Genomic DNA, 27103 nt, shown 5'->3' on the forward strand with positions numbered 1-27103 from the left:
GGCGAGATCCGGCCGGCCACCGACTCCGGCGAGCCCCACACCGCCTCCCCAACGAACTTCGATGGCCGACTTCATCTCCGGCGAGCTTGAGGACAAACCTCGGGAAGCGTGCAGATCTGAGATCCGAAATCTCGGGGTTGACTTTTGCCCCAAAACCCTAACTTTTTTTCTATGTTCATCGCATCGTAACTTTGCATCCGTAGCTCCGTTTTGGGCATATAGCATATCAAAATGTTCATCTCAGAGAGCACATCATTTCATCTCATTGCATCATTTTCATTTCATTTCATCTTGATGCCCGAAATGCTGTTAGAAGAATGCTATTTGAGATAATTGTCAGATCTGCTGCTCCAATTAGATATTTGTCATTTTTGCCATGATTATTGTGTGCATGATATGCCCATGAGCTCTTCATGGGTTTTGTTACATGTTTTGCCATCTATCCAGAGGTGCAACCCATGTATTTTTGTGATGAGTGTGGTGACTAGCACAAGCTTGCAAAGTGGAGCATTCGTTAATGCTGATTTCAGGGACTTAGCATTTCCACTAAGTCCTTGACCTGTTTATCTCATAGGACCATATGTTCTTGTTGTTTCCTAGTGATCCGTGCCTCTTTTGAGGATGATCAGTAAGGATGTTTTGTTAATATTTTAGTGCTCTATCCATCCATGTCTTTGTTTGCAATTATGGAGCACCCTAGCTTGAGTCAATCGAGCTCTACTTTTGCTATTTCGTGTATCTGGGCAGATTGTCTACTTGTTAGCGATTTTACCAAGGATGTTGTAGTTGATCCGTGCATGCCATGTTATTGTTCTTGCCATGTCTAGCTTGTATTTTGTGTATTCTTGATGGGTGTATGCTTAGTTTGTCATGACATGCTCTGTAGTGAGTGCATCGAGCTCGTAAACATGCCTACTTGATATCTGTTTCAGCATGCTCCAGTTTTCACTAAGTCTGAGAACTGATTATGTTTTTGCCATGTTCACATACTTGCAAATGTATTTTCTGTTCCCTTTTGGCTCAAGGTCACTAAGGGACTTTTGTTAAGCTATTTGAGTAGCTTCATGTCGTGCTTTACTTTACCATGTTCAGGTCCTGTAGCATATTGTTTTCTTGCTCCAAAGAGTGCTATCTGATCTGAAATTCCAGACAAGTGTTAATTTCACCAAGTCTGAGATTTGTTTACCAAATGCATTTTTTCCATGCTTGTTTGAATCTGTTAATGGATGAATTGGCCGTAGCTCAGTGCTAGTCTTTTGTAAAGCATCATGAATGGATCCCTGCCATGTATTTTGTTGTCATGTTTGGGTGCTGTAGCATGTTCATCTTGTTGCATTTAGATGACTACTTGCTGTAAATCGCAGAACGTGGTCATATTTGAATTGCTTGCCATTTCCAAACCGTAACTCCGATTCCGGCGTTCTTTATATCGTTTTCAAGCGATTTCATCTCACCTTTCCAGTGGCACACCTGGATTTCCTTGAGGCCAGGTTCATTCGTTCCTTGTCAAATCTTGCATATGCATCCCTCATTGCATCCCGCATTGCATACCATCCTTGCATCATGTTGTTTGAGTTTGCACGTGGTTGATTGTGCCCTTGTTGCTTGTTTGTCTTGTTTGGGTAGAGCCGGGATACAAGTTCGCTAACGAGGAGGGGGGTTGGGGAGGGGCGGCTCGATCAGGATCGGGGTCCAGGTGGGATGTTGTCGGGTCGGGCCGGCAGTTCAGGGAAGTTCAGGAACCTGTCTTCGGGCCTTATATAGGGCTGTTGTGATCCAAATAACTATTCTAATCCCAGGATTAGAATATTGTGTTACTATTCATCACTCAGGGTGTAGAATAAGTTATTCTTCACCCAAGGTAATCTTATGATCGCTTTCTAAATAAATTGCATTTAGAATATAAGTAGTTACATGCATATTGATTTAATATGTAAAATTTGGTATAAAAATAAAAATATAGGTCATAAGACCAGAAAAATCGCATTTTATGTATGTTTTACACTATGTATTTACATTTGTAATTTTACGTAACATAAAATATTTTTTAAGACGAGTACATATTTTCTTGCGTTCTCTTTTCATGTATGAAATAAGACAAAATTTACGAAACATAAAAATACGATGCATTAATGTCAAAATAGAGAGGGGGTGAAGAATAACTATTCCTCACCCGGGGTGACGAATAGCGCGAGACTATTCCTCACCCAGGGTGACGAATAGCGCAAGACTATTCGTCACCCTGGGTGAGGAATAGTTATTCCTCGCCCCCCCCCCTCTATTTTACCATCAATGCACCGTAATTTTATGTTCTGTAAGTTTTTATCTTATTTTTGACGTAAAAAGAGAATGTAATAAAATATATAATCACCGTAGAAAATATTTTATGTTATGTAAAATTACAAACGTAAAAGTATAGTGTAAAATATACATAAACTGCAAATTTTCTTGTCTTATGACCTATATTTTTATTTTATTATGCCCGATTTGAAGGAAATATGCCCTAGAATCAATAATAAAGTTGTTATTTATATTTCCTTATATCATGATAAATGTTTATTATTTATGCTAGAGTTGTATTAACCGAAAACTTAGTACATGTGTGAATACATAGACAAACAGAGTGTCACTAGTTTGCCTCTACTTGACTAGCTCGTTGAATAAATGATGGTTATGTTTCCTAACCATAGACATGAGTTGTCATTTGATTAACAGGATCACATCATTAGAGAATGATGTGATTGACTTGACCCATCCGTTAGCTTAGCACGATGATCGTTTAGTTTGTTGCTATTGCTTTGTCCATAACTATTCATGTTCCTATGACTATGAGATCATGCAACTCCCGAATACCGTAGGAACACTTTGTGTGCTACCAAACGTCACAACGTAACTGGGTGATTATAAAGGTGCTCTATAGGTGTCTCTGATGGTGTTTGTTGAGTTGCCATGGATCAAGATTAGGATTTGTCACTCCGATTGTCGGAGAGGTATCTCTGGGCCCTCTCGGTAATGTACACCACCATAAGCCTTGCAAGCAATGTAGCTAATGAGTTAGTTATGGGATGTAGCATTACAGAATGAGTAAAGAGACCCGTCGGTAACGACATTTAACTGGGTATTGAGATACCGACGATCGAATCTCGGGCAAGTAACATACCGATGACAAAGGGAACAACGTATACCGTTATGCGGTTTGACCGATAAAGATCTTCATAGAATATGTAGGAGCCAATATGAGCATCCAGCTTCTGCTATTGGTTATTGACTAGACATGTCTCGGTCATGTCTACATAGTTCTTGAACCCATAGGGTCCGCAAGCTTAACGTTCGGTGACGATCGGTATTATCAGTTTATGTGTTTTGATGTACCGAATGTAGTTTAGAGTCCCGGATTTGATCACGGACATGACGAGGAGTCTCGGAATGGTCGAGACGTAAATATCAATATATTGGAAGCCTATATTTGGACATCGGAATGGTTCCGAGTGGTCGGGGCATTTTGCCGGAGTACCGGGAGGTTACCGGAACCCCCCGGGGAGTATATGGGCCTTATTGGGCCTTAGTGGAATAGAGGAGAGGGAAGGGAAAAGAGGGAGGCATGCCCCCCAAGCCCAATCCGAATTGGGAGGGGGGGCACCCCCCTTTCCTTCCTCCCTCTCTCCTCCTTCCTTCGTCTCCTACTCCTACTTGGAAGGGGGGATCCTACTCCTGGAGGGAGTAGGACTCCCCTAGGGCGCGCCATAGAGAGGGCCAACCCTCCCCCTCCTCCACTCCTTTATATACGAGGGAGGGGGGCACCCCATAGACACATCATTGATCTTTTAGCCGTGTGCGGTGCCCCCCTCCACCATAATCCACCTCGGTTATATGGTAGTGGTGCTTATGCAAAGCCCTGTTCCGGTAGCAACATCATCACCATCATCACACCGTCGTGCTGACGAAACTCTCCCTCGAAGCTCTACTGGATCATGAGTTCGCGGGACGTCACCGAGCTGAACATGTGCAGATCACGGAGGTGTCGTACCTTCGGTGCTAGATCGGTCAATCGTGAAGACGTACGACTACATCAACCGCGTTGTCATAACGCTTCCGCTTACGTTCTACAAGGGTACGTAGACGATACTCTCCCCTCTCGTTGCAATGCATCACCATGATCTTGCATGTGCGTAGGAAAACTTTTGAAATTACTACGTTCCCCAAAAGTGGCATCCAAGCCAGGTTTATGCATAGATGTTATATGCACGAGTAGAACACAAAGGAGTTGTGGGCGTGGGTATATACATATTGCTTTCCGTCACTAGTTGATTCTTGATTCAGCGGCATTGTTGGATGAAGCGGCCCAGAACGACATTACGTGTACGCTTACGCGAGACTGGTTCTACCGACGTGCTTCGCACACACGGGGCTAGTGGGTGTCTGTTTCTCCAGCTTTAGTTGAATCGGATTCGATGAACAGGGTTCTTTCTGAAGATCAAAAAGCAATCACTATACCGCGTTGTGGTTTTTGATGCATAGGTAAGAACGGTTCTTGCTCAGCCCGTAGCAGCCATGTAAAACTTGCAACAACAAAGTAGAGGACGTCTAACTTGTTTTTGCAGGGCATGTTGTGATGCGATATGGTCAAGACATGATGCTAAATTTTATTGTATGAGATGATCATGTTTTGTAACACAGTTATCGGCAACTGGCAAGAGCCATATGGTTGTCGCTTTATTGTATGAAATGCAATCGCCATGTAATTGCTTTACTTTATCACTAAGCGGTAGCGATAGTCGTAGAGTCAATAGTTGGCGAGACGACAACGATGCTTCGATGGAGATAAAGGTGTCAAGCCGGTGATGATGGTGATCATGACGGTGCTTTGGAGATGGAGATCAAAGGCAGAAGATGATCATGGCCATATCATATCACTTATATTGATTGCATGTGATGTTTATCCTTTATGCATCTTATTTTGCTTAGTTCGGCGGTAGCATTATAAGATGATCTCTCACTAAATTTCAAGGTATAAGTGTTCTCCCTGAGTATGCACCGTTGCTACAGTTCATCATGCCGGGACACCACGTGATGATCGGGTGTGATAAGCTCTACGTTCACATACAACGGGTGCAAGCCAGTTTTGCACATGCAGAATACTCAGGTTAAACTTGACGATCCTAGCATATGCAGATATGGCCTCGGAACACTGGAGACCGAAAGGTCGAGTGTGAATCATATAGTAGATATGATCAACATAGTGATGTTCACCATTGAAAACTACTCCATCTCACGTGATGATAGGACATGGTTTAGTTGATATGGATCACGTGATCACTTAGATGATTAGAGAGATGTCTATCCAAGTGGGAGTTCTTAAGTAATTTGATTAATTGAACTTTAATTTATGATGAACTTAGTACCTGATAGTATTTTGCATGTCTATGTTGTTGTAGATAGATGGCCCGTGCTGTTGTTCCATTGAATTTTAATGCGTTTCTAGAGAAAGCTAAGTTGAAAGATGATGGTAGCAACTACACGGACCGGGTCTATAACTTGAGGATTATCCTCATTGCTACACAGAAGAATTACGTCCTGGAAGCACCGCTAGGTGACAAACCCGCTGCAGGAGCAACACCAGATGTTATGAACACCTGGCAGAGCAAAGCTGATGACTACTCGATAGTTCAGTGTGCCATGATTTATGGCTTAGAACCGGGACTTCAATGACGTTTTTAACGTCATGGAGCATATGAGATGTTCCAGGAGTTGAAGTTAATATTTCAAGCAAATGCCCGGATTGAGAGATATGAAGTCTCCAATAAGTTCTACAGCTGCAAGATGGAGGAGAATAGTTCTGTCAGTGAACATATACTCAGAATGTCTAGGTACCACAACCACTTGACTCAACTCGGAGTTAATCTTCCTGATGATAGTGTCATTGACAGAGTTCTTCAATCACTGCCACCAAGCTACAAGAGCTTCGTGATGAACTATAATATGCAAGGGATGGATAAAACGATTCCCGAGCTCTTCGCAGTGCTAAAGGTTGCAGAGGTAGAAATCAAGAAGGAGCATCAAGTGTTGACGGTCAACAAGACCACTAGTTTCAAAAAAAAGGTAAAGGGAAGAAGGGGAACTTCAAGAAGAACAGCAAGCCAGTTGCTGCTCAAGTGAAGAAACCCAAGTCTGGACCTAAGCCTGAGACTAAGTGTTTCTACTGCAAAGAAACTGGTCACTAGAAGCGGAACTGCCCCAAGTATTTGGCGGAGAAGAAGGATGGCAAAGTGAAAGGTATATTTGATATACACGTTATTGATGTGTGCCTTACTAATGCTCGCAGTAGTGCCTGGGTATTTGATACTGGTTCAGTTGCTAACATTTGCAACTCGAAACAGGGACTACGGATTAAGTGAAGATTGTCTAAGGACGAGGTAACGATGTGCGTGGGAAATGGTTCCAAAGTCGATGTGATCGCCGTCGGCACGCTACCTCTACATCTACCTTCGGGATTAATATTAGACCTAAATAATTATTATTTGGTGCCGGCGTTGAGCATAAACATTATATCTGGATCTTGTTTGATGCGAGACGGTTATTCATTTAAATCAGAGAATAATGGTTGTTCTATTTATATGAGTAATATCTTTTATGGTCATGCACTCCTAATGAGTGGTCTATTTTTACTAAATCTTGATAGTAGTGATACACATGTTCATAGTATTGAAGCCAAAAGATGCAGAGTTGATAATGATAGTGCAACTTATTTGTGGTACTACCGTTTAGGTCATATTGGTGTAAAGCGCATGAAGAAACTCCATTCTGATGGACTTCTGGAATCACTTGATTATGAATCACTTGGTACTTGCGAACCATGCCTCATGGGCAAGATGACTAAAACTCCGCTCTCCGGGACAATGGAGTGAGCAACAGAGTTATTGGAAATCATACATACTGATGTGTGTGGTCCAATGAACATTGAAGCTCGCGGCAGATATCGTTATTTTCTCACCTTCACAGATGATTTGAGCAGATATGGGTATATCTACTTAATGAAACATAAGTCTGAAGCATTTCAAAAGTTCAAAGAATTTCAGAGTGAAGTGGAAAATCATCATAACAAGAAAATCAAGTTTCTACGATCTGATCGTGGAGGCAAATATTTGAGTTATGAGTTTGGACTTCATTTGAAACAATGCGGAATAGTTTCGCAACTCACGCCATCTGGAACACCACAGCGTAATGGTGTGTCTGAACGTCGTAATCGTACTTTACTAGATATGGTGCGATCTATGATGTCTCTCACTGATTTACCGCTATCGTTTTGGGGTTACGCTTTAGAGACAGCTGCATTCACGTTAAATAGGGCACCATCTAAATCCATTGAGACGACAACTTATGAACTGTGGTTTGGCAAGAAACCCAAGTTGTCGTTTCTTAAAGTTTGGGGCTGCGATGCTTATGTGAAAAAGCTTTAACCTGATAAGCTCGAACCCAAATCGGAGAAATGTGTCTTCATAGGATACCCAAAGGAGAATGTTGGGTACACCTTCTATCACAGATCCGAAGGCAAGATATTCGTTGCTAAGAATGGAGCCTTTCTAGAGAAGGAGTTTCTCTCGAAAGAAGTGAGTGGGAGGAAAGTAGAACTTGACGAGGTAATTGTACCTTCTCCCTTATTGGAAAGTAGTTCATCACTGAAATCAGTTCCAGTGATTCCTACACCAGTAAGTGAGGAAGCTAATAATGATGATCATGAAACTTCTGATCAAGTTACTACCGAACCTCGTAGGTCAACCAGAGTAAGATCCGCACCAGAGTGGTACGGTGATCCTGTTCTGGAAGTCATGTTACTTGACCATGACGAACCTACGAACTATGAGGAAGCGATGATGAGCCCAGATTCCGCAAAATGGCTTGAAGCCATGAAATCTGAGATGGGATCCATGTATGAGAACAAAGTATGGACTTTGGTTGACTTGCCCGATGATCGGCAGGCCACAGAGAATAAATGGATCTTCAAGAAGAAGACTGGCATTGACGATAATGTTACTGTCTACAAAGCTCGACTTGTTGCGAAGGGTCTTCGACAAGTTCAAGGAGTTGACTACGATGAGACCTTCTCACCCATAGCGATGCTTAAGTCCGTCCGAATCATGTTAGCAATTGCCGCATTTTATGATTATGAAATTTGGCAAATGGATGTCAAAACTGCATTCCTTAATGGATATCTTAAAGAAGAGTTGTATATGATGCAACCAGAAGGTTTTGTCGATCCAAAAGGTGCTAACAAAGTGTGCAAGCTCCAGCGATCCATTTATGGACTAGTGCAAGCCTCTCGGAGTTGGAATATACGCTTTGATAGTGTGATCAAAGCATATGGTTTTATACAGACTTTTGGAGAAGCTTGTGTTTACAAGAAAGTGAGTGGGAGCTCCATAGCATTTCCGATATTATATGTAGATGACATATTGTTAATCGGAAATGATACTGAATTTCTGAATAGCATAAAAGGACACTTGAATAAGAATTTTTCAATGAAAGACCTCGGTGAAGCTGCTTATATATTGGGCATCAAGATCTATAGAGATAGATCAAGACGCTTAATTGGACTTTCACAAAGCACATACCTTCATAAAGTTTTGAAGAAGTTCAAAATGGATCAGGCAAAGAAAGGGTTCTTACCTGCATTACAAGGTGTGAAGTTGAGTCAGACTCAATGCCCGACCACTGAAGAAGATAGAGAGAAAATGAAAGATGTTCCCTATGCTTCAGCCATAGACTCTATCATGTATGCAATGTTGTGTACCAGACCTGATGTGTGCCTTACTATAAGTTTAGCAAGGAGGTACCAAAGTAATCCAGGAGTGGATCACTGGACAGCGGTCAAGAACATCCTGAAATACCTGAAAAGGACTAAGGATATGTTTCTCGTATATGGAGGTGACAAAGAGCTCGTCGTAAACGGTTACGTTGATGCAAGCTTTGACACTGATCCGGATGACTCTAAGTCACAGACCGGATACATGTTTTTATTAAATGGAGGAGCTGTCAGTTGGTGCAGTTCCAAGCAGAGCATCGTGGCGGGATCTACGTGTGAAGCGGAATACATAGCTGCTTCGGAAGCAGCAAATGAAGGAGTCTGGATGGAGTTCATATCCGATCTAGGTGTCATACCTAGTGCATCGGGTCCAATGAAAATCTTTTGTGACAATACTGGAGCAATTGCCTTGGCAAAGGAATCCAGATTTCACAAGAGAACCAAGCACATCAAGAGACGCTTCAATTCCATCCGCGATCAAGTCAAGGAGGGAGACATAGAGATTTGCAAGATACATACGGATCTGAATGTTGCAGACCCGTTGACTAAGCCTCTCTCACGAGCAAAACATGATCAGCACCAAGAATCCATGGGTGTTAGAATCATTACAATGTAATCTAGATTATTGACTCTAGTGCAAGTGGGAGACTGAAGGAAATATTCCCTAGAGGCAATAATAAAGTTTTTATTTATATTTCCTTACATCATGATAAATGTTTATTATTCATGCTAGAATTGTATTAACCGGAAACTTAGTACATGTGTGAATACATAGACAAACAGAGTGTCACTAGTTTGCCTCTACTTGACTAGCTCGTTAATCAATGATGGTTATGTTTCCTAACCATAGACATGAGTTGTCATTTAATTAACGGGATCACATCATTAGAGAATGATGTGATTGACTTGACCCATCTGTTAGCTTAGCACGATGATCGTTTAGTTTGTTGCTATTGCTTTGTCCATAACTATACATGTTCCTATGACTATGAGATCATACAACTCCCGAATACCGGAGGAACACTTTGTGTGCTACCAAACGTCACAACGTAACTGGGTGATTATAAAGGTGCTCTACAGGTGTCTCCGATGGTGTTTGTTGAGTTGCCATGGATCAAGATTAGGATTTGTCACTCCGATTGTCGGAGAGGTATCTCTGGGCCCTCTCGGTAATGTATACCACAATAAGCCTTGCAAGCAATGTAGCTAATGAGTTAGTTACGGGATGTAGCATTACGGAATGAGTAAAGAGACCCGATGGTAACGAGATTTAACTGGGTATTGAGATACCGACGATCGAATCTCGGGCAAGTAACATACCGATGACAAAGGGAACAACGTATACCATTATGCGGGTTGACCGATAAAGACAGAATATGTAGGAACCAATATGAGCATCCATGTTCCGCTATTGGTTATTGACCAGAGACATGTCTCGGTCATGTCTACATAGTTATCGAACCCGTAGGGTCCGCACGCTTAACATTCGGTGACGATCGGTATTATGAGTTTATGTGTTTTGATGTATCGAAGGTAGTTTGGAGTCCCGGATTTGATCACAGACATGACGAGGAGTCTCGAAATGGTCGAGACGTAAAGATCGATATATTGGAAGCCTATATTTGGACATCGGAATGGTTCCGAGTGGTTCGGGCATTTTTCCAGAGTACGGGAGGTTACCGGAACCCCCCGGGGAGTATATGGGCCTTATTGGGCCTTAGTGGAATAGAGGAGAGGGAAGGGAAAAGAGGGAGGCATGCCCCCCAAGCCCAATCCGAATTGGGAGGGGGACCGCCCCCCCTTTCCTTCCTCCCTCTCTCCTCCTTCCTTCCTCTCCTACTCCTACTTGGAAGGGGGAATCCTACTCCCGGAGGGAGTAGGACTCCCCTAGGACGCACCATAGAGAGGGCCAATCCTCCCCCTCCTCCACTCCTTTATATACGAGGGAGGGGGCACCCCATAGACACATCATTGATCTTTTAGCCGTGTGCGGTGCCCCCCTCCACCATAATCCACCTCGGTTATATGGTAGTGGTGCTTATGCAAAGCCCTGTTCCGGTAGCAACATCATCACCATCATCATGCCGTCGTGCTGACGAAACTCTCCCTCGAAGCTCTACTGGATCGTGAGTTCGCGGGATGTCACCGAGCTGAACGTGTGCAGATCGGGGAGATGCCGTACCTTCGGTGCTAGATCAGTCGATCGTGAAGACGTACGACTACATCAACCGCGTTGTCATAACGCTTCCGCTTACGGTCTACGAGGGTACGTAGATGATACTCTTCCCTCTCGTTGATATGCATCACCATGATCTTGCAAGTGCGTAGGAAAAAATTTAAAATTATTATGCTCCCCCCTCAAAAAATTACATAGTGAATCAATAAGAATGTAACTATTTGAATTCCAAATGTAATTGAATTATGAAGTGATCGTAAGATTACCTTGGGTGAAGAATAACTTATTTTGCACCCTAGGTGATGAATAGTATATATATAATCCGTTTTGATAGATACTACATACTACATGTATATACACACACACTACCTAAACATTTTTACATATTACATACTACACGTATATACTCCGTTTTGATAGATACTACATATAACATACAAAACTCAAGTGGTGGTAACTACCACTGGTGGTAGCAAAAACTTGTCATACACACACACCCTGGTTGAGGAATAATTCTTCACCCCCCCCCCCCTCCCTATTTTAACATCAATGCACCGTAATTTTGCGTTCCGTAAGTTTTATTTTATTTCAAACATAAAAGAAAACGTAAAAAAATATAATCACCGTAAAAATATTTTGTGTTACATTAAATTATAGATGTAAAAACATATTGTAAAGTGTACATAAAATGCAATTTTCTGGTCTTGTGACCTTTTTTGTCAAATTTTACGCAATGAATTAATATAAATGTAACTATTTGTATTTCAAATGCAAATTTATTATGAAATGATCGTAAGATTACTTCGGTGAGGAATAACTTATTTTGCACCCTGGGTGATGAATAGACTTTCTGAAGAAAATACAACTTGCCACCCGATGATAATTACCTCACATGTCTCATATACTATAATATAGTAGTATATATATTACTTTATCATTTACATATATTTATATACTACATCTAAGATATTTCAAAGTAAGTTACAAAATAAAATTATGTATAAGCCCATATTTTTTGTTATATTTATGAAATATGTACATATTTGTACATAAAAAAGAGTATGTTCAAAATATGGTGCATACCACCTAAACGTTATTATATACTACATATTACACATACATACTCTTAATTTTGATAGATAGTATATACTACCTCCGTGCCAAAATAGATGACTCAAATTTGTACTAAAGTTAGTACAAAATTAAGTCATCTATTTTGAAACGAAGAGAGTACAACATAAAAAAGACGAGTGGTGGTAACTACCACTGGTGGTAAGAAATATTTGTCCTATTCTGCTAACATTAGTATAATAGTTATTTTACACACACTTTTGAACTACATGTTCAATGCAAGTGCACGACATTGTTGAAGTAAGAGTACTACAGTATTAAGACGAGTGAATTTCTCGTCATAGAAAACTGCACATGCCTTTTTCTGGGTACTGTTTTCAATCCAGTTTTTAAACCGTTTATCGGACCAAGACGTGTGATACGCTGTTGGAAAGCTATGAAATAGGTGAAACTACCCCATGTTAAAAACTTTTCAAGATTTGTCATAGTTTAAGAGCAGTTTTAAAAATTGTACAGTGCACGACAAGTGGCAGCGAGCACATTTTCATGATTTTTTCTAAACCGCTCGTCGGATTGAAGCAAATGATACGCGCCGTTGAAAAGATATCGCCGTTGGAAAGAACATACGCTCACTGCCACTCATCATGCGCCACACAATTTTCAAAATTGATCTTAAACAGTGATGAATCTCGAAAAGTTTCTGACTGCTTGCAAAGCTATTATAAAATGACATTCATGAGCTTTCTTGAATGTCATTCCGTGATGAAACTTCATGAATGTTCAACGACAAAACTTTGCAAGCACTCAAAATATTTGACAAGTTTGAAAAAAAAACATGTTTTTATTACTATTGTTCATAAGAGGACTTTCGAATCAGCTCTCTCTCTCGTATGCTTTCTTCTCCCCGAAGCTCTCACCTGTTCTGCTCGTGCTCAGCCATCATACTGAGGCCAAGGGATATTACACCTAAATGAACATTCACCAAAGTAGCAGGCGGTCTTTTCTTTTGTGTTGTGGTGGCACAATTTGCAAGATTATTCCAGGCAAAATCACTGTCTAATGTTCGTTTCCCTTTCATCACTTTGTTCATACAAGGAAAGGATATCCCTCTTATAATTTCAGTATTATCGTTACATTGATGTTACATGTGACTATCTGACAGGAACACATCATGTGACCGCTTCTGGAGCTGAATTGCAGTAAGGGGTGTGCAAGCAGATGAATCTGGTGGACATCAAGCACACCCAAGCAAAACCAAAACCTATCAGGAGCCCGCAGACGCTGTTCCTCGCGTCCAGCCGCAGCGAGCGTCTGAAGACACGGCCAAAGCTCGGGATCAAAGCCCCGCATGCAATCACCATCCAATAGTCCAGTCCATCATAGCCAATCTTCGCAAGGATTGCACCAATGGCCGCGCTTGGTCCCGCAAACCCGGTCAGAGCTGCAGCTGCCAAGGCTCCTCGCCAGCTATCAGTGGCACCATATACACAACTAGCAACAGCAGCACCCCGTGGTAGGCCGTGAAGAGAGACTGGAAGAACCATGTAGCGGCCTAGACCAGATGCCTTGCGTGCCGCCACACCAAGTGCAAGCCCTTCGGCGTAGGCGTGAAGGAAGACGCAACCGCAAGCAAGGAGCGATTGCTGTGTGAGGACACTAAGAGAGAGCCCGCTGGAAGATGTAATGACATTGACGGATGATTTCTTGTGTTTAGCAACCATAAGGATGCTTGCTTCCACGAGATGGTAGAAGACGGAACCTCCTAGCAGGAGGAACAAGGTGGTGAAGAGACCCATCTTTAAGGACATCACAAGTTGCAATGGCCTCCATGAAGCAAGACGGAAGGCAATGCCAGATGCTACACCAGTAAGAAGAGGGTGTGGCATGTTGAAGGCAAGCGAGAACGCGACAAGTATAATTCCTCCAAAAAGTGGACCAAGACCAAATACAAGTGATACCAAAAAGCCTGATGTATCTTCCAAGCTAGATCAGAACAAATCAACAGCATCAGGTGAAAGTTGTACTAGTCCAAGTAAGATCCTTAAATAATATAAGAGGCAACTTACCCGTGGCCATCCGTGAATCCCTGAAGCACGGTACTTAATGTTTCCATAAAAGCAACAGCAAGTGTTCCAGCAGAGGCTACTTGAGATGGAGTCGCTTCCTGCATGTAACACAGAAATACTCAGAGATCCTTCCGGAGCAAAACAACAACTTCAGTTAACAATTTCTTGATGACGAAAGGGTAGTCACCTTAAAAGCATCAGGAAGAACCTCTGCAATAACAATCCATATCATGCACCCTGCAGCAAAACCAGTACAGAAAGGAAGCACCTTCTGAAATGCATCGGCACAAAGGAATGCAGGCACAGCAACAATTGGCTATATTTACCAAGGAAAATGAAACAGGGTCATCAGAGTGTAAAGAAAAGAATGTAACTCAAAAGTGGAGATCAACTTTGAAAGCTGTTGCAGCTAAGCATATGAGCATTTCATTCACAAAGTAATACTAAGAAAAAGTTGCACGTGTAAACAGCAGTGGCTGTCCTTTTTAAGAGAAGAAAATAGTACAGAATTTATTTGTACAATGCCAATAAATAAATAGTGATTGTCATACGATTTAGTATTTAAGATCCTTTGTGATGCCATTTCTCTAATTGCGCTTCTTTGAGATGTTTGATGAGCTCGTTTCCACACAAGTCCATTATAAATGTGACTCCTCTCCAAGATGTGAAATGTTATTGTTGATTTGTCAATTAGGTTAGGGAGGAGTTTGGAGAAACTTTTTGAGTCACAGACGGTTACTAAACTAGTATGTGAAGCACTTAGCCTTATTGGACTACAAAAAATGGCAACAAAAATAGTAAATTACAAAGAAGTATGACATGACAAAGAAAGCACTCCTGCTGCGAATACAAATATAGTACTAGTACTCACCAGTGAATCTACCACTGTGATTCATTATGATATTTCAACAATTCAGAGTCTGAGGTCATTAAAATTTAAAATTTCACAGGAAAAATATAATCATTTTATGATTCATGAGAGTGTGCAAAGCTATGGTGCATGTCAACTGTACTTACGAGTTAGGACCTTAAGTCTTTCACCACTTTCTAGCACACATACATAAACCAACATACTGTTTTGCACAAGCAAACAAATAAGCAACACACATGGACACAAAAACAAACATACAAAGAAAAACGATACTAGTTAATTTCACAAATGGATTCTCTTGTTCCAGCTCAAAAATATTTTAAATGAGGGTTTTTAATGTGGGTAGGCGATTTGGCTCGGGAGTACAGATGAACTTCGTACCTGGACCTTCAAGTTTGAGTGTGGGGTGTGTGCCGAAATTAATATCGTGTAAGATAAGGTGGAGTGGAAAATGAGGTATTGCATTCAGCTTATCGCGATGGGGTATGTCTAGCCCGCCAGCCAACAGAAGCGCTGGGTTGTAAATGTTGCCTGCAACAGTGCTTGCGGCTTTCTTGACGTCCCAACTTATGTACTGCTGGTGCACGAAAATGAGTCCTGCCTGGACAGTGGTACAGAATTTTTTGGTAAGGCCCAAGAGTTGATGAACGTGGTTGCATGGGCCAAACTAGAGAAGAACACATGGTTAAGCATCATGTAGGGTAAGGTGGTCGAGAACTGTGTAAACAGAGCCAGTCATCTTCAACCTTGGGCTGGGGCCATTTTTTGGTACTAGGTGACCTGGCAATTGGTTCGGGTTTGGTCAGGTCGACCTCAACCAGACACATGCCCGAACCCACTATCGGGTTCATCCCAAACCCACAACCCTACCCATGGGTCTAAGTTTAGACCCATGCCCAAACCCATCAGGTAATTTGACCCAATTGGGCACCATCAGGTGAGCATTGAAGAATAATTATCATACTTCACATTTATCTCTGACCAACATTCCATAGAATAAGGATATTTTTTGTATGTTAAAATTGTTCCTTGCAACACCGCCTACAGGGCTTGCCCATCCCTATCTCGTTAGCTACTCGAGGTTGTTACTTGCTTTACATGAATTGGATGCACCAGGGTCTTGGTGCCATGCAACTGGCACATCTCCTATGGACCGATGACTGAGCAATTTTTGGCCCATGAAACTTGATTTGTGTGGATGAAGAGAAGAGCAAAGGACTAGAGATGCATACACGTTGTGTTAGTCTTGAACTTTTGGCCTACTTGCTGTACTTCTTTTTTGCATCGTACTTGATGTACATTGTTGGCTTGCGTTTAAATAATTGTACAGATTTACTACCCATTATAGAGTATACAGTGTATATTTTTTCTAAAAATACGTCTTATATAAAATGAAATATTTATAATCAGTAAGAATAGTTAATCAGGTTACCCATAGGTATGAAGTTATGCACATACCTACCCACGACTAATCGGGTTACTACTGGGTGAAGTCGACGACCCATACACTACCCATTCGGGTCGGATGCACCCATGGGCGCCTGAACCCATGAGCATGATTGCCAGCTTGATGCGGGTGTGCAGCTACCATGGAGTTTCCCCTAGGTCTAGCCAACAGGTATGTGCCTTGATGTGTATGGTGCCTGGATTATGTTTAGGATGTAATCTTTTTGACTCATCATGTGTTAGCAGCCTGTCAATATTTGGCGATGTGACGTAGAGAGATTGGACGGTTCTCCGGTTCGTGATGATGCCGACAGCCTACAGGGTTGCCATGCACCTTCCCCGACACTTGCCTTGGCCCTTGTGGGCAGGCAGGATCTGCGAGGAAGTTGCAGAAGGTGAAGGTTGGGTGGACCATGAAGAACTTGAGGACCTTGACGGGATACAGAAAGGTGTGGAGGAACATAGATTGGCAATGATTCATCGACGGGAGACAGCGAGCCGGCGGTACCTGCAGAAACGACAGGGAAAATGGACCCTCAAGCCTCCAGGTGGAAAAAGAAGTATGTTCCAAATGCTTCAGTCGATGAATTGTTCACCTATTTGTACAGATTTCTGAAACGTACCATTCCATACAAGGGGAAGACAAATTAGGCCGCAATCTGAAACCACTTGAGTTTAGATGAGTTCTCACATACTGAAGTACAGAACAAAACTGCAGTTTTTAACTTCAGGGATTTTGTGAACCATGCGCCAAAAAATTAAGTGGGTACCAATTGTGGCATAATGTAAGTCAAGTGCAGTAGTGTCATGTCAGTTGATGAGTCCAACTTGCTCTTGCAGAGTGGGGAGGCACCCTAAAGACCACACAGCTTGTCCTAACAAGGTGTATATGATTAGAACGCTGAAGGAAGAAGACACCATGGACTCGGTATAGCCAGATTCAGGGGAGGAAGAAGGTGTTAGCTGGGAGGCTGGTTGGGTCTTTTAATTACTAGGGAACCTGCTGGCATTCACGGCAAACCACCACGTCGGTCCAGGTATGAGTACTACGCGGTGAATGAGCATCAAGCTGCTGTCTGTACTGACACAGAAGAAATGGAGCAGCCCATATTAATGTCTGGTACATGAGGCCTACCACTGTTCAATTTTTTTGTAAAAAGGACGAATATGCACTGGAATGCAGCTACGGTTAACAATCTCAATAAGAATGAAGGGTCCAGATTCCAGACTCATCTGGACCTGGGAGCCAAACCGATTATCCGATTCAGTATTATTTTTCTAGTTAAGAAATAAGGAATTAATATAGCTAAAAATTGATGAATGTTCCATGACTGAATGAGGATGATGCGTGTATCAAATAATACTTTCATATTTCCACTCGATGACAGCAAAAGAAAACGCACCTGTGGTAAAGATGTTATGATACTCCATAACATTGCTTTTTGTGGGGAGACACCCCTAGATGATAGTACCATGCTTACAGCCAGGCCTTCAGGTATGTTGTGCACTGCTATAGCTATAGTAACTAAAAGACCTTGAGATAATCCTTTTGACCCAACAAAGGAAACACCAACACCAGAACCCTCGCCAAAAGAATGGAGTGTCATTATTCCAACAACAAGAATAACTTTACTTGCATCTGCACCTTTTATATCCAACATACTTACTTCTCCATGTTGCTCAAGAATCTGTGATCAACGAAATGGAAGATACTGTATCATCTAAAGGAAAATATAACCAAAATGAATGGAGCAAAATATATTCGCTAATGCTGAAAACACAGCTAGCATCCTGAGCTGATATGATGCTAAATGCGGTTAACAAGTTTATTCTAGTGGCAATTCAGAACGTTGAACTGGCACAGCAATATGCACATCAGCAATGCATTGACATTTAAGGTTTCAGCTCAGGTAACCAGAATAATCTTATCAGCAGTCTAATTCTTTTAAAGCAAGATAAGCCTACACGAGGGTAGTTACTATTGTAGACACATAACGAGTACCATGTTCACATTAACCTACTTAGGCATGAAAATGGCAGCACTGCCAATAGACCCGCCAAGCCAAGCCCGCCAGCAAAATAATCACGAAGTGGCTCTTTGTGGGCAACTCCTAAGTTAAGTGGGCACTTGCGGTTGCGGTGGAGCTACATGAGGCACAATGTTAGCTGGTAAGCCCGCATATGAGCACTCAACATTAGCTGCAGTACAACCAAACATACACTAACAAACCCTTTGAAAAAAAATATTCGCCATCACTTTCTGTCAAAAAAACACACGAACAGTACCAAGTTGTAGAGTGTAGACTTGTACTCCCTCTGTCTCATAATATAAGAACGTTTTTAACACTAGTATAGCATAAAAACGCTCTTATATTATGGGACAGAGGGAGTAGTTACATAGAGTATATATAGCTAGCTCTCTCTTTACGGTTTTGCATATACGTGTCCATCCTTTCCTGCTACAGTGGCCATTCCTTTCCTGCCACGTTAGCTGTATGCAGCATACCACTTCCCAGCGGTACAGGGCCCATCAAGGGCATGCACTCGGCATAGAGGCTGATGCTCAACGTTGACGAAACAGATCTGTACAAGGTCATGCCGACGGATGTTCATCAGCTGGTTCAAGGAAAATATGGTCTCATTCTACACCCGTTCGAGGCGAGTGAGCACCACCAAAAAAGTTTGCTCTGCCAGGAGGTATTACCGTTCGCGAACTGTGTGGCCAAAACCTGGGAATGACCAGCATTGAGCATCCCTCGACAGAAACATCAGACGAGACACGCGTAGGAAGCTGCATGCTGCTGACCACTTTAAGTGGGTTTGTCCACCAAACTGGAATAAATGCTGTGAATACCAACCGCATCTAAGCAGCTCGCACAATGCCCACATAAACAAATTTCAGCCAGAGCAGACTAATGTGTTCTGCCTGCTGGACGTGGCACTTCATCATGAAACCTAATGATTTTGTTTAATTCTTTCACTGAAACATCCCGCTGACTTGACTAGTGCACTTCCTTCAACTGCCTGCGCTTCAGACTTAACCCTGGCAGCTACAAAAATTGTGGATCCAAGACTATGTAAGTAGGCTCATACTGCTAAACCATCAGCATGCTGACAGATACTTGGACAGAAGAAAGCCATCTCGGAGTAAACTAAAGTTTTTTCTTGAGCTAGAGCATACATCGTAGGTGCCTTAACTAGTTCTTTCGACTATAATAGTTGTTTATATCTGGCAATAAATTAGTCGATGTAAATGATCAATGATATCGCTAAACGACAAAGAGTATGAAGCAAGATTTACCTTCTTGCAAAGCCAAATAAAGATCCCTCCACTCAAAATCCCAAAAACAACCCAACTCCCACTGCCATACATCTGCCCTTCCTGCACAAGATCAAAACTTGCTGCCAACATCACCCCAGCTGCCAACCCATTGCAAAGGCCCGCCCATTGGGCCTCTAGCTCCAGGAAAAAGAAGGGAACTGCTCCCAGCCCTGTTGCTGCAGCCATCGCAAGCGTGGACCATGCAACAACATACACCGACACCCTTCCACTTTGGGACACATCATGTCTACCAGCATCCTCTAGCTTCAGATCTGGTGCCTCCTGTGTTACACGCACATGACCAACCTCGGTCTGGGCAACCGCCGAAACTTCCCCAATGAGTAGGAAGAGCAGGCAGACTAAAACCACTCCGACTTTTCTATCCATGGTTACTTGTGCTTCAGATATTCAGCAAGCTCATAAGCCCCGGACAGAATCAGGGCATTGGCCATAATAACAAATTCCTCCAGTAGTTACCTCAACACCCGTTTCAGTCTTGCAACAAATTATTCATGATTCCTAAATGCAACTGCAAGAAAGCTCCAATCCTGCAAGTCGACATTTGACACGGTTAGATACAACAAACAGTTCACGGATTGAAGAAAAACTTTCCCCCGTGAGCGACAAGCTAAGGACGCCAAGATTCGGGTCAGGCACATCCATGACGACGCCCACTCCACAACAAGCCGGTCCAGCAAGTTAATCCAAGGAAAGATCCAAGCTTTACGCAAGAAACCAATGCCAGGGCGTGGAGCATAAGTCAATTACCTCGATTCGTGGGTGGATGCGCTTCCAAAGAACCTCCCAATTCGACCGAATGGAGGGGGCCGAATTGGGGTGTTCAATCGGTAGCGGCGAGCCGCCGGACCAGCAGGATCAGTGGAGCGTGGAATCGGTGGGATCTAATGGTGAAGAAACCCGAGAGCGGAGAGGGAAGAGAGGATATAGGGAGGGCTGGCAGCTTGCGGCGCACACGGGTCTAACTACGTGACGGTCGGTCGCCGCAGGGAGATGTGCGATGCGTTCGCAGTTGAGATGTGCTGCGACGGCACGTTTCATGCCACAGCTGTAGCGTACTGTCGTTCAGCGCGCCCTTTACTTTTTAAGAGAATTCCTTATTTAACACGGTGTTAAATTTTGTTTCCCTATTTGACACCGAAAAATATTTTCTTTCCTATATAACACTGTGTCTAAATTTTATGCCCTTTATAACACTCTCGTCTATTTTAAGCTTTGAAGGTGTTAATTGACATATGAAAAGACCTTTTTACCCCTATATTGTATATGATAAAAAAAATCATAGATACTAGTACGTGCTAATAATCTCCGGCCGACTTGGTTTGTTGTATGCGGCTAACTTTAGCGGACTAGCTGCATGTTTGCTGTCCAGCTGGTTCGGTTCATAGCTGCGTGAGCCAACTTGCTGTGTGGGCGCGTTTTGTGCAGTGGGGAGTGTGAGCGGCCGCCGTCCTTCTTCGTGACCCCGGACTCATGTGTACTTCGTTGGTTAATCAGCTAGAGATTATTTAATGCGTGTGCCTGGCATGGCATCGGCCAGTGTCAATAAGCACGGACTAGATATTACTGTACAGTATACGTATCTACGGAGAGGAGAGCGGTTACATCGTACACAAGAGCTAACTTAAGCACTAATTGATTTTCTTTGGAAGTTGGCTCACGCAGTTAGGAACCGAACCAAGTGGACAGCACACATGCAGCTAGTTCGCTATACTTAGCCGCATACAACAAACCAAGCCGGCCGAACATTATTAGCACGTACTAGCATCTATGAATTTTTCTTATCACATACCACATCAGAGGTAAAAAGGTCTTTTCATGTGTTAATTAACACCTTTAAGGCTTAAAATAGACGAAAATGTTATAAAGGGCATAAAAATTAGACTTGATGTTATACAAGGAAAAAAATATTTTTCAATGTCAAATAGGGAAACAAAATTTAACAGTGTTAAATAAGAAATTCTCTCTTACTTTTTCATCCATGGATTACAAATCTCCACTGTCAAAGGAGTGTCGATAGTCCGATGCATACGCTTTAGTTTTGCCTCCCTCACACTAAAAACCAAATCTCACTAGTTTAACTCCCTGATTTAACATATCACACGTAATTCACCTCCCCCTCTCTATATATATATCCAACTCATCCTTGTGTTGAACTTTTTCGTAGGGTTCCCCGCCTCCCTCCACCCCCACTCTCTTCCTCCGCTGTCGCCATCGTGGAACTCTGGGGTAGGGTGGCCGCTGACGGAGCTAAATCCAACAGATCTCAGAGTAGGAACCCGAGCTAGACGATCGGACATTACGGTAACAAGTACACAAAGTTTTTCCCAGGTTCGGGCTCACCAAAGAAAGAAAATCCTACATCATGCTTGTGTTTATTTATTTGGATTGAAGTACAGAGTACAGATGATCTACCCTACCATGTGATTATTGTCTGTCTAGATGTATTTGATCGACTAGCACAACCCCAGTTTATATAAGTTACCGGAGGCCTAGAATTACAAGAGTCCTAGTCAGCTACATCGGTGGAGAGGACTCCTCCACGGATGAGTCATTTTCTTGTACAGCAGGACTACTTGTAGATCGCCATGGGACACCCAAAGTGGCCCCGGATGGAACCGACCTAGGTGTCCTCGACCTCGTCCATGAGGCCGGGAGTCGACATGGTGAGAGGCCCCCTAGACGGGGCACCGTCGATATCCCCTGAACCGGTATTCAAGTCTGGTCGGACCTCGACTCATTTGAACTGCTCTTCATCTTTAATTGTCGGTCTTGAAACTAGTTCAATGAGAAGTTCCCCCAATCAGTGTATTCTTGCACCCAAGCTACGATGCTGGACTGCATATGAGGTTACTAAAACCACCTCGGTCTCTGAAAAATATTGGAGGAGTATGATCGAGCTGCACGTCGAAAAAGCCCCCCCCCCAGCCAACCACTCGCAGCTGGCTTCCAAGCCGGACTACTTCTAAAGTGGTGCGCACCACCTCGGTCTTGAGTTGTCGATGAAGATGGACGGCCTCCATGGAAAAAATCCTGCTAAGCCAGTTTCTGCAAGCTGATTTTTCGCATAATTTTTTCGATTGGTGCAATTTATTTTGTGTCGAGATATATAGCTATTAGCCCTCAAGGTGTGTGTCGGCTTAAAATCCAGTACGCACCTGAAGGATAAAATTAAACCGTTGATCCCAGTAGCCCCCGAGACTCAGTCGATTCGCAAAAATCGTCTTGAGGATCCAATTCTCGCTTGGTAGCATACTTTAGGAAAAATCCACGGTGTGTAGTAGCCTTAGAGACTCGGGTCAAGCGTGAGGGGTCGACCCGAGGATCAAAATCTCCTCAGAAAACATATTGCACTTTGAATATCCTACATTGAATCGTCAATATAGTAGCCCCCGAGACTCGTGTTGGGCAACATGGCCGACATGAGGATCGCATCTCCTCGAGAACTAGCTCAACCGAGTACGGTGTTTTGGCACAAGAAGGCCTCAAGGTGTGTACCGGCTCAAAATCCGTTATGCACCTAGAACCTTATAGCACTTAAGCACTTGTGCCTTTTGTCATCACCGAGGTGCGGCTTGGCAGAGAAGATGTTGTGTTGCAGGGCCGAATCCTCTTGGGAATTACCTCAATTGAGACAGTGTTTGGGCATAAGTAGTCCACAGGCCGGTTTTGTAGGATCCGTCAATCAACCTTTCAGATGCCGGCATGGAAATAATTTAGCCGTCTTGTTAGCCTTAATAGCCTCCATGTTGGGTCTGTGGGACCCATCGGCTGACCCGCGAGATGTCGGCATGGCTAGTTTAGCTATCTTATGGCGTGGGGTTAACACACTTAAGGACGGTTTTGTGGGACTCGTCGGTCGAACTACGAGATGCTAGCATGGATAATTTAGTCGTCCTGTGGTGTCGACTTATAACAACTTCCGGGCCGATTCTGCGGGACTCGTTGGTTTTTGGTTGTTTTGGTTTTTATTAAAATAATGTTCTGATCTGAATCTAAATAATTGTGTTAATTGGCTTTTAACTTCAACCTCCTCGGCCAAAAAGCAAGCTTCGAGTGCTTATGAGAACAACCCCTAGCCAATCTAGTGTCACTTGGGGTAGGCCAGCAGGAAAGCCAGGCAATCCAGTCGTATGGTCAAAACACAAGGCGGAGAGAGAGCTATAGGGCAATAGCATCCCTCGGACCAGATTTCGGGGTCCATAGACAGTCATTATCCGATCTGGTGAAGGACTCGATTGGGAGGCCTAGTTGTGTCATCGTGGCATTGGGAATGCCGAAGACCGATGTAGGTTATAATGGCTTGCTTAAAGTCAAGTCCAGTAGTCAACATAGTTGGCTAATCTCAATACTTCGGGCCTGTTTTGGAGTCCTCTAGCTCCACGCTTCACAACCTAAATGTGTGGAGCTGAGCTGAACGCTTTAGCTCCAGGAAGCTAGCTTCGAGAAGCCATTGTCGATCCTAGTGTAAATACAAAAGAGTTTAAGAAGCTGGGGAATCGCAGCTTCAGAAATCCACACAAGCTTGGAGTTGGCTGAAAATACAAGGGTTGCCATCGCCAAGTGACGAAAACGCTTCGTTTCATCTCACTCCTACCGTTTTTCATCATGGAAACATGCTCAGCACGTCTCTCCTTTCATTTTGGGCCACATGCAGCCCATTTAACGATCTCTATCCAGCCCAACATGGCACAACAGCCGCATGAAACCCAAGTTGGTGATGGAGAAGTTGTTTTCAGTGGAGAACAGACGTGAATTGCTGCATGGAGCGAGAAGTTAGGTTGAGAAGCTGAATTTTTGGAGCTGGGGGAGTTGGGAGGACTTCAGAACGGGCCCTTCTTGTCATGCCGAATGGTTTCGTGTATTGTGACGGTTAGTGTTTGGCTTCTCCCACCTAAGGTACCCGCCCAGTTGACCTGGTGACACAATCACAAAGGTGCTCCCATGCGACCCTTAGTCGAACTAGCGGTGACGTAAAGGGAAAATGTAGGAGCGATGCAACCCAACTTGACCAAAGCCACAAGTGAAAATCAGTACATATAGTGGCAAAAACAATCGAGGAAGGAATCACATAGACTGAAGAATGGCGCAATTTCCAAAGGAAGGGTTGTGACAGCCTGTCCCCGGGCTAGTTTCAAGGAACCGGTATCACACTGTTAGGTTCGCGTGTACAAATGTTGTATCATACACAAATGCATCATTTTCGTTACATCACATGATCTAGAAAGCATATTGTCTTATAGACTCTAGCCATATACTAGTCAACACTACAAAAAAAAGACACATCTGTGACATTTTGTGTTGGGGAACGTAGCATGCAATTTCAAAAAAAATCCTATGATCACGCAAGATCTATGTAGGAGATGCATAGCAACGAGAGGAGGAGAGTGTGTCCATGTACCCTCGTAAACTGAAAGCGGAAGTGTTAGGTTAACGCAGTTGATGTAGTCGAACATCTTCACGATCCAACCGATCTAGTATCGAACGTACGACACCTTCGAGTTCAGCACACATTCAGCTCGATGACGTCCCTCGAACTCTTGATCTAGCAGAGGGGCGAGGGACAGTTTCATCAGCACGACAGCATGGTGACGATGATGTGATCCGCGCAGGGCTTCGCCTAAGCAGTACGATGCTATGACCGGAGGAGTAAACTGTGGAGGGGGGCACCACACACGGCTAAGAGAACAATTTGCTTTGGGGTGCCCCCCTGCCCCCATATATAAAGGAGGAGGGGGGCGGCGGCCGGCCTAGAGGGGCGCGCCATGGGGGGACTCCTACTAGGACTCCTAGTCCTAATAGGATTCCCTTTTCCTTTTTCAGAGTGGGAAAGGGGAAAGGGGGAGGGAGTAGGAGAGGGAAAGGGGGCCACCGCCCCCTCCCCTAGTCCAATTCGGACTCCCATGGGGGGGCGACCACCTCTTGTGGGCTGCCCCCTCTCTCTCCCGTGGCCCATGAGGCCCATGACTTCCCCCGGGGGGTTCCGGTAACCCCTTGGTACTCCGAAAAAATACCCGAACCACTCGAAACCATTTTGGTGTCCGAATACCATCTTCCAATATATCAATCTTTACCTCTCGACCATTTCGAGACTCCTCGTCATGTCCTTGATCTCATTTGGGACTCTGAACTATCTTCGGTCACCAAAACACATAACTCATAATACAAATCGTCATCGAACGTTAAGCGTGTGGACCCTACGGGTTCGAGAACTATGTAGACATGACCGAGACACATCTTTGATCAATAACCAAAAGTGGAACCTGGATGCTCATATTGGTTCCTACATATTCTACGAAGATCTTTATCGGTCAAACCGTAATAACAACATACGTTTTTTCCTTTGTCATCGGTATGTTACTTGCCCGAGATTCGATCGTCGGTATCATCATACCTAGTTCAATCTCGTTACCGGCAAGTCTCTTTACTCATTCCGTAATGCATCATCCAGTAACTAACTCATTAGTCACATTGCTTGTAAGGCTTATAGTGATGTGCATTACCGAGAGGGCCCAGAGATACCTCTCCGATACTCGGAGTGACAAATCCTAATCTTGATCTATGCCAACCCAACAAAAAACTTCGGAGACACCTGTAGAGCATCTTTATAATCACCCAGATTTGTGACGTTAGATAGCACACAAGGTGTTCCTCCGGTATTAGGGAGTTGCATAATCTCATAGTCAGAGGAATATGTATAAGTCATGAAGAAAGCAATAGCAATAAAACTTAACGATCATTATGCTAAGCTAATGGATGGGTCCTGTCCATCTAATCATTCTCTAATGATGTGATCCCGTTCATCAAATGACAACACATGTCTATGGTCAGGAAACTATAACCATCTTTGATTAATGAGCTAGTCAAGTAGAGGCATACTAGGGACACTGTTTTTTTCTATGTATCCACACATGTACTAAGTTTTCGGTTAATACAATTCTAGCATGAATAATAAACATTTATCATGATATAAGGAAATATAAATAACAACTTTATTATTGCCTCTAGGGCATATTTCCTTCAGTCTCCCACTTGCACTAGAGTCAAAATCTAGATTACATAGTAATGATTCTAACACCCATGGAGTCTTGGTGCTGATCATGTTTTGCTCGTGGAAGAGGCTTAGTCAACGGGTCTGCAACATTCAGATCCGTATGTATTTTGCAAATCTCTATGTCTCCCTCCTTGACTTGATCACGGATGGAGTTGAAGCGTCTCTTGATGTGTTTAGTTCTCTTGTGAAATCTGGATTCCTTCGCTAAGGCAATTGCTCCAGTATTGTCACAAAAGATTTTCATTTGACCCGATGCACTAGGTATTACACCTAGATTGG

General features: G+C 43.2%; 1 protein-coding gene and 1 long non-coding RNA gene across 3 annotated transcripts; both read right to left on the bottom strand.

Annotated features, from left to right (window-relative positions):
• Positions 1-13084: 13084 nt before the first annotated feature.
• On the bottom strand, positions 13085-20806 carry LOC123042972 (putative zinc transporter At3g08650). 2 transcript variants are annotated; one of them, XM_044465308.1, is made up of 7 exons: positions 20521-20806; positions 19732-20300; positions 17834-18118; positions 15366-15585; positions 14301-14350; positions 14114-14211; positions 13085-14030 (listed from the first exon to the last, which is right to left on the bottom strand). In XM_044465308.1, exons 2-7 carry the CDS (start codon positions 20137-20139, stop codon positions 13217-13219), a joined length of 1875 nt encoding a protein of 624 aa, XP_044321243.1. In that variant the 5' UTR covers positions 20140-20300; positions 20521-20806; the 3' UTR covers positions 13085-13216. The 2 variants fall into 2 exon arrangements, with proteins under 2 accessions (XP_044321243.1, XP_044321250.1); XM_044465315.1 differs by lacking the exon at positions 15366-15585 and having other exon boundaries at positions 14301-14429.
• On the bottom strand, positions 15707-17827 carry LOC123042989 (uncharacterized). The gene is made up of 2 exons (XR_006418977.1): positions 17027-17827; positions 15707-16938 (listed from the first exon to the last, which is right to left on the bottom strand). It is a non-coding gene; the product is annotated as an uncharacterized lncRNA (long non-coding RNA).
• Positions 20807-27103: the final 6297 nt, after the last annotated feature.

Source organism: Triticum aestivum, chromosome 1A, assembly GCF_018294505.1.
Source record: "Triticum aestivum cultivar Chinese Spring chromosome 1A, IWGSC CS RefSeq v2.1, whole genome shotgun sequence".
NCBI lineage: Eukaryota > Viridiplantae > Streptophyta > Magnoliopsida > Poales > Poaceae > Triticum > Triticum aestivum.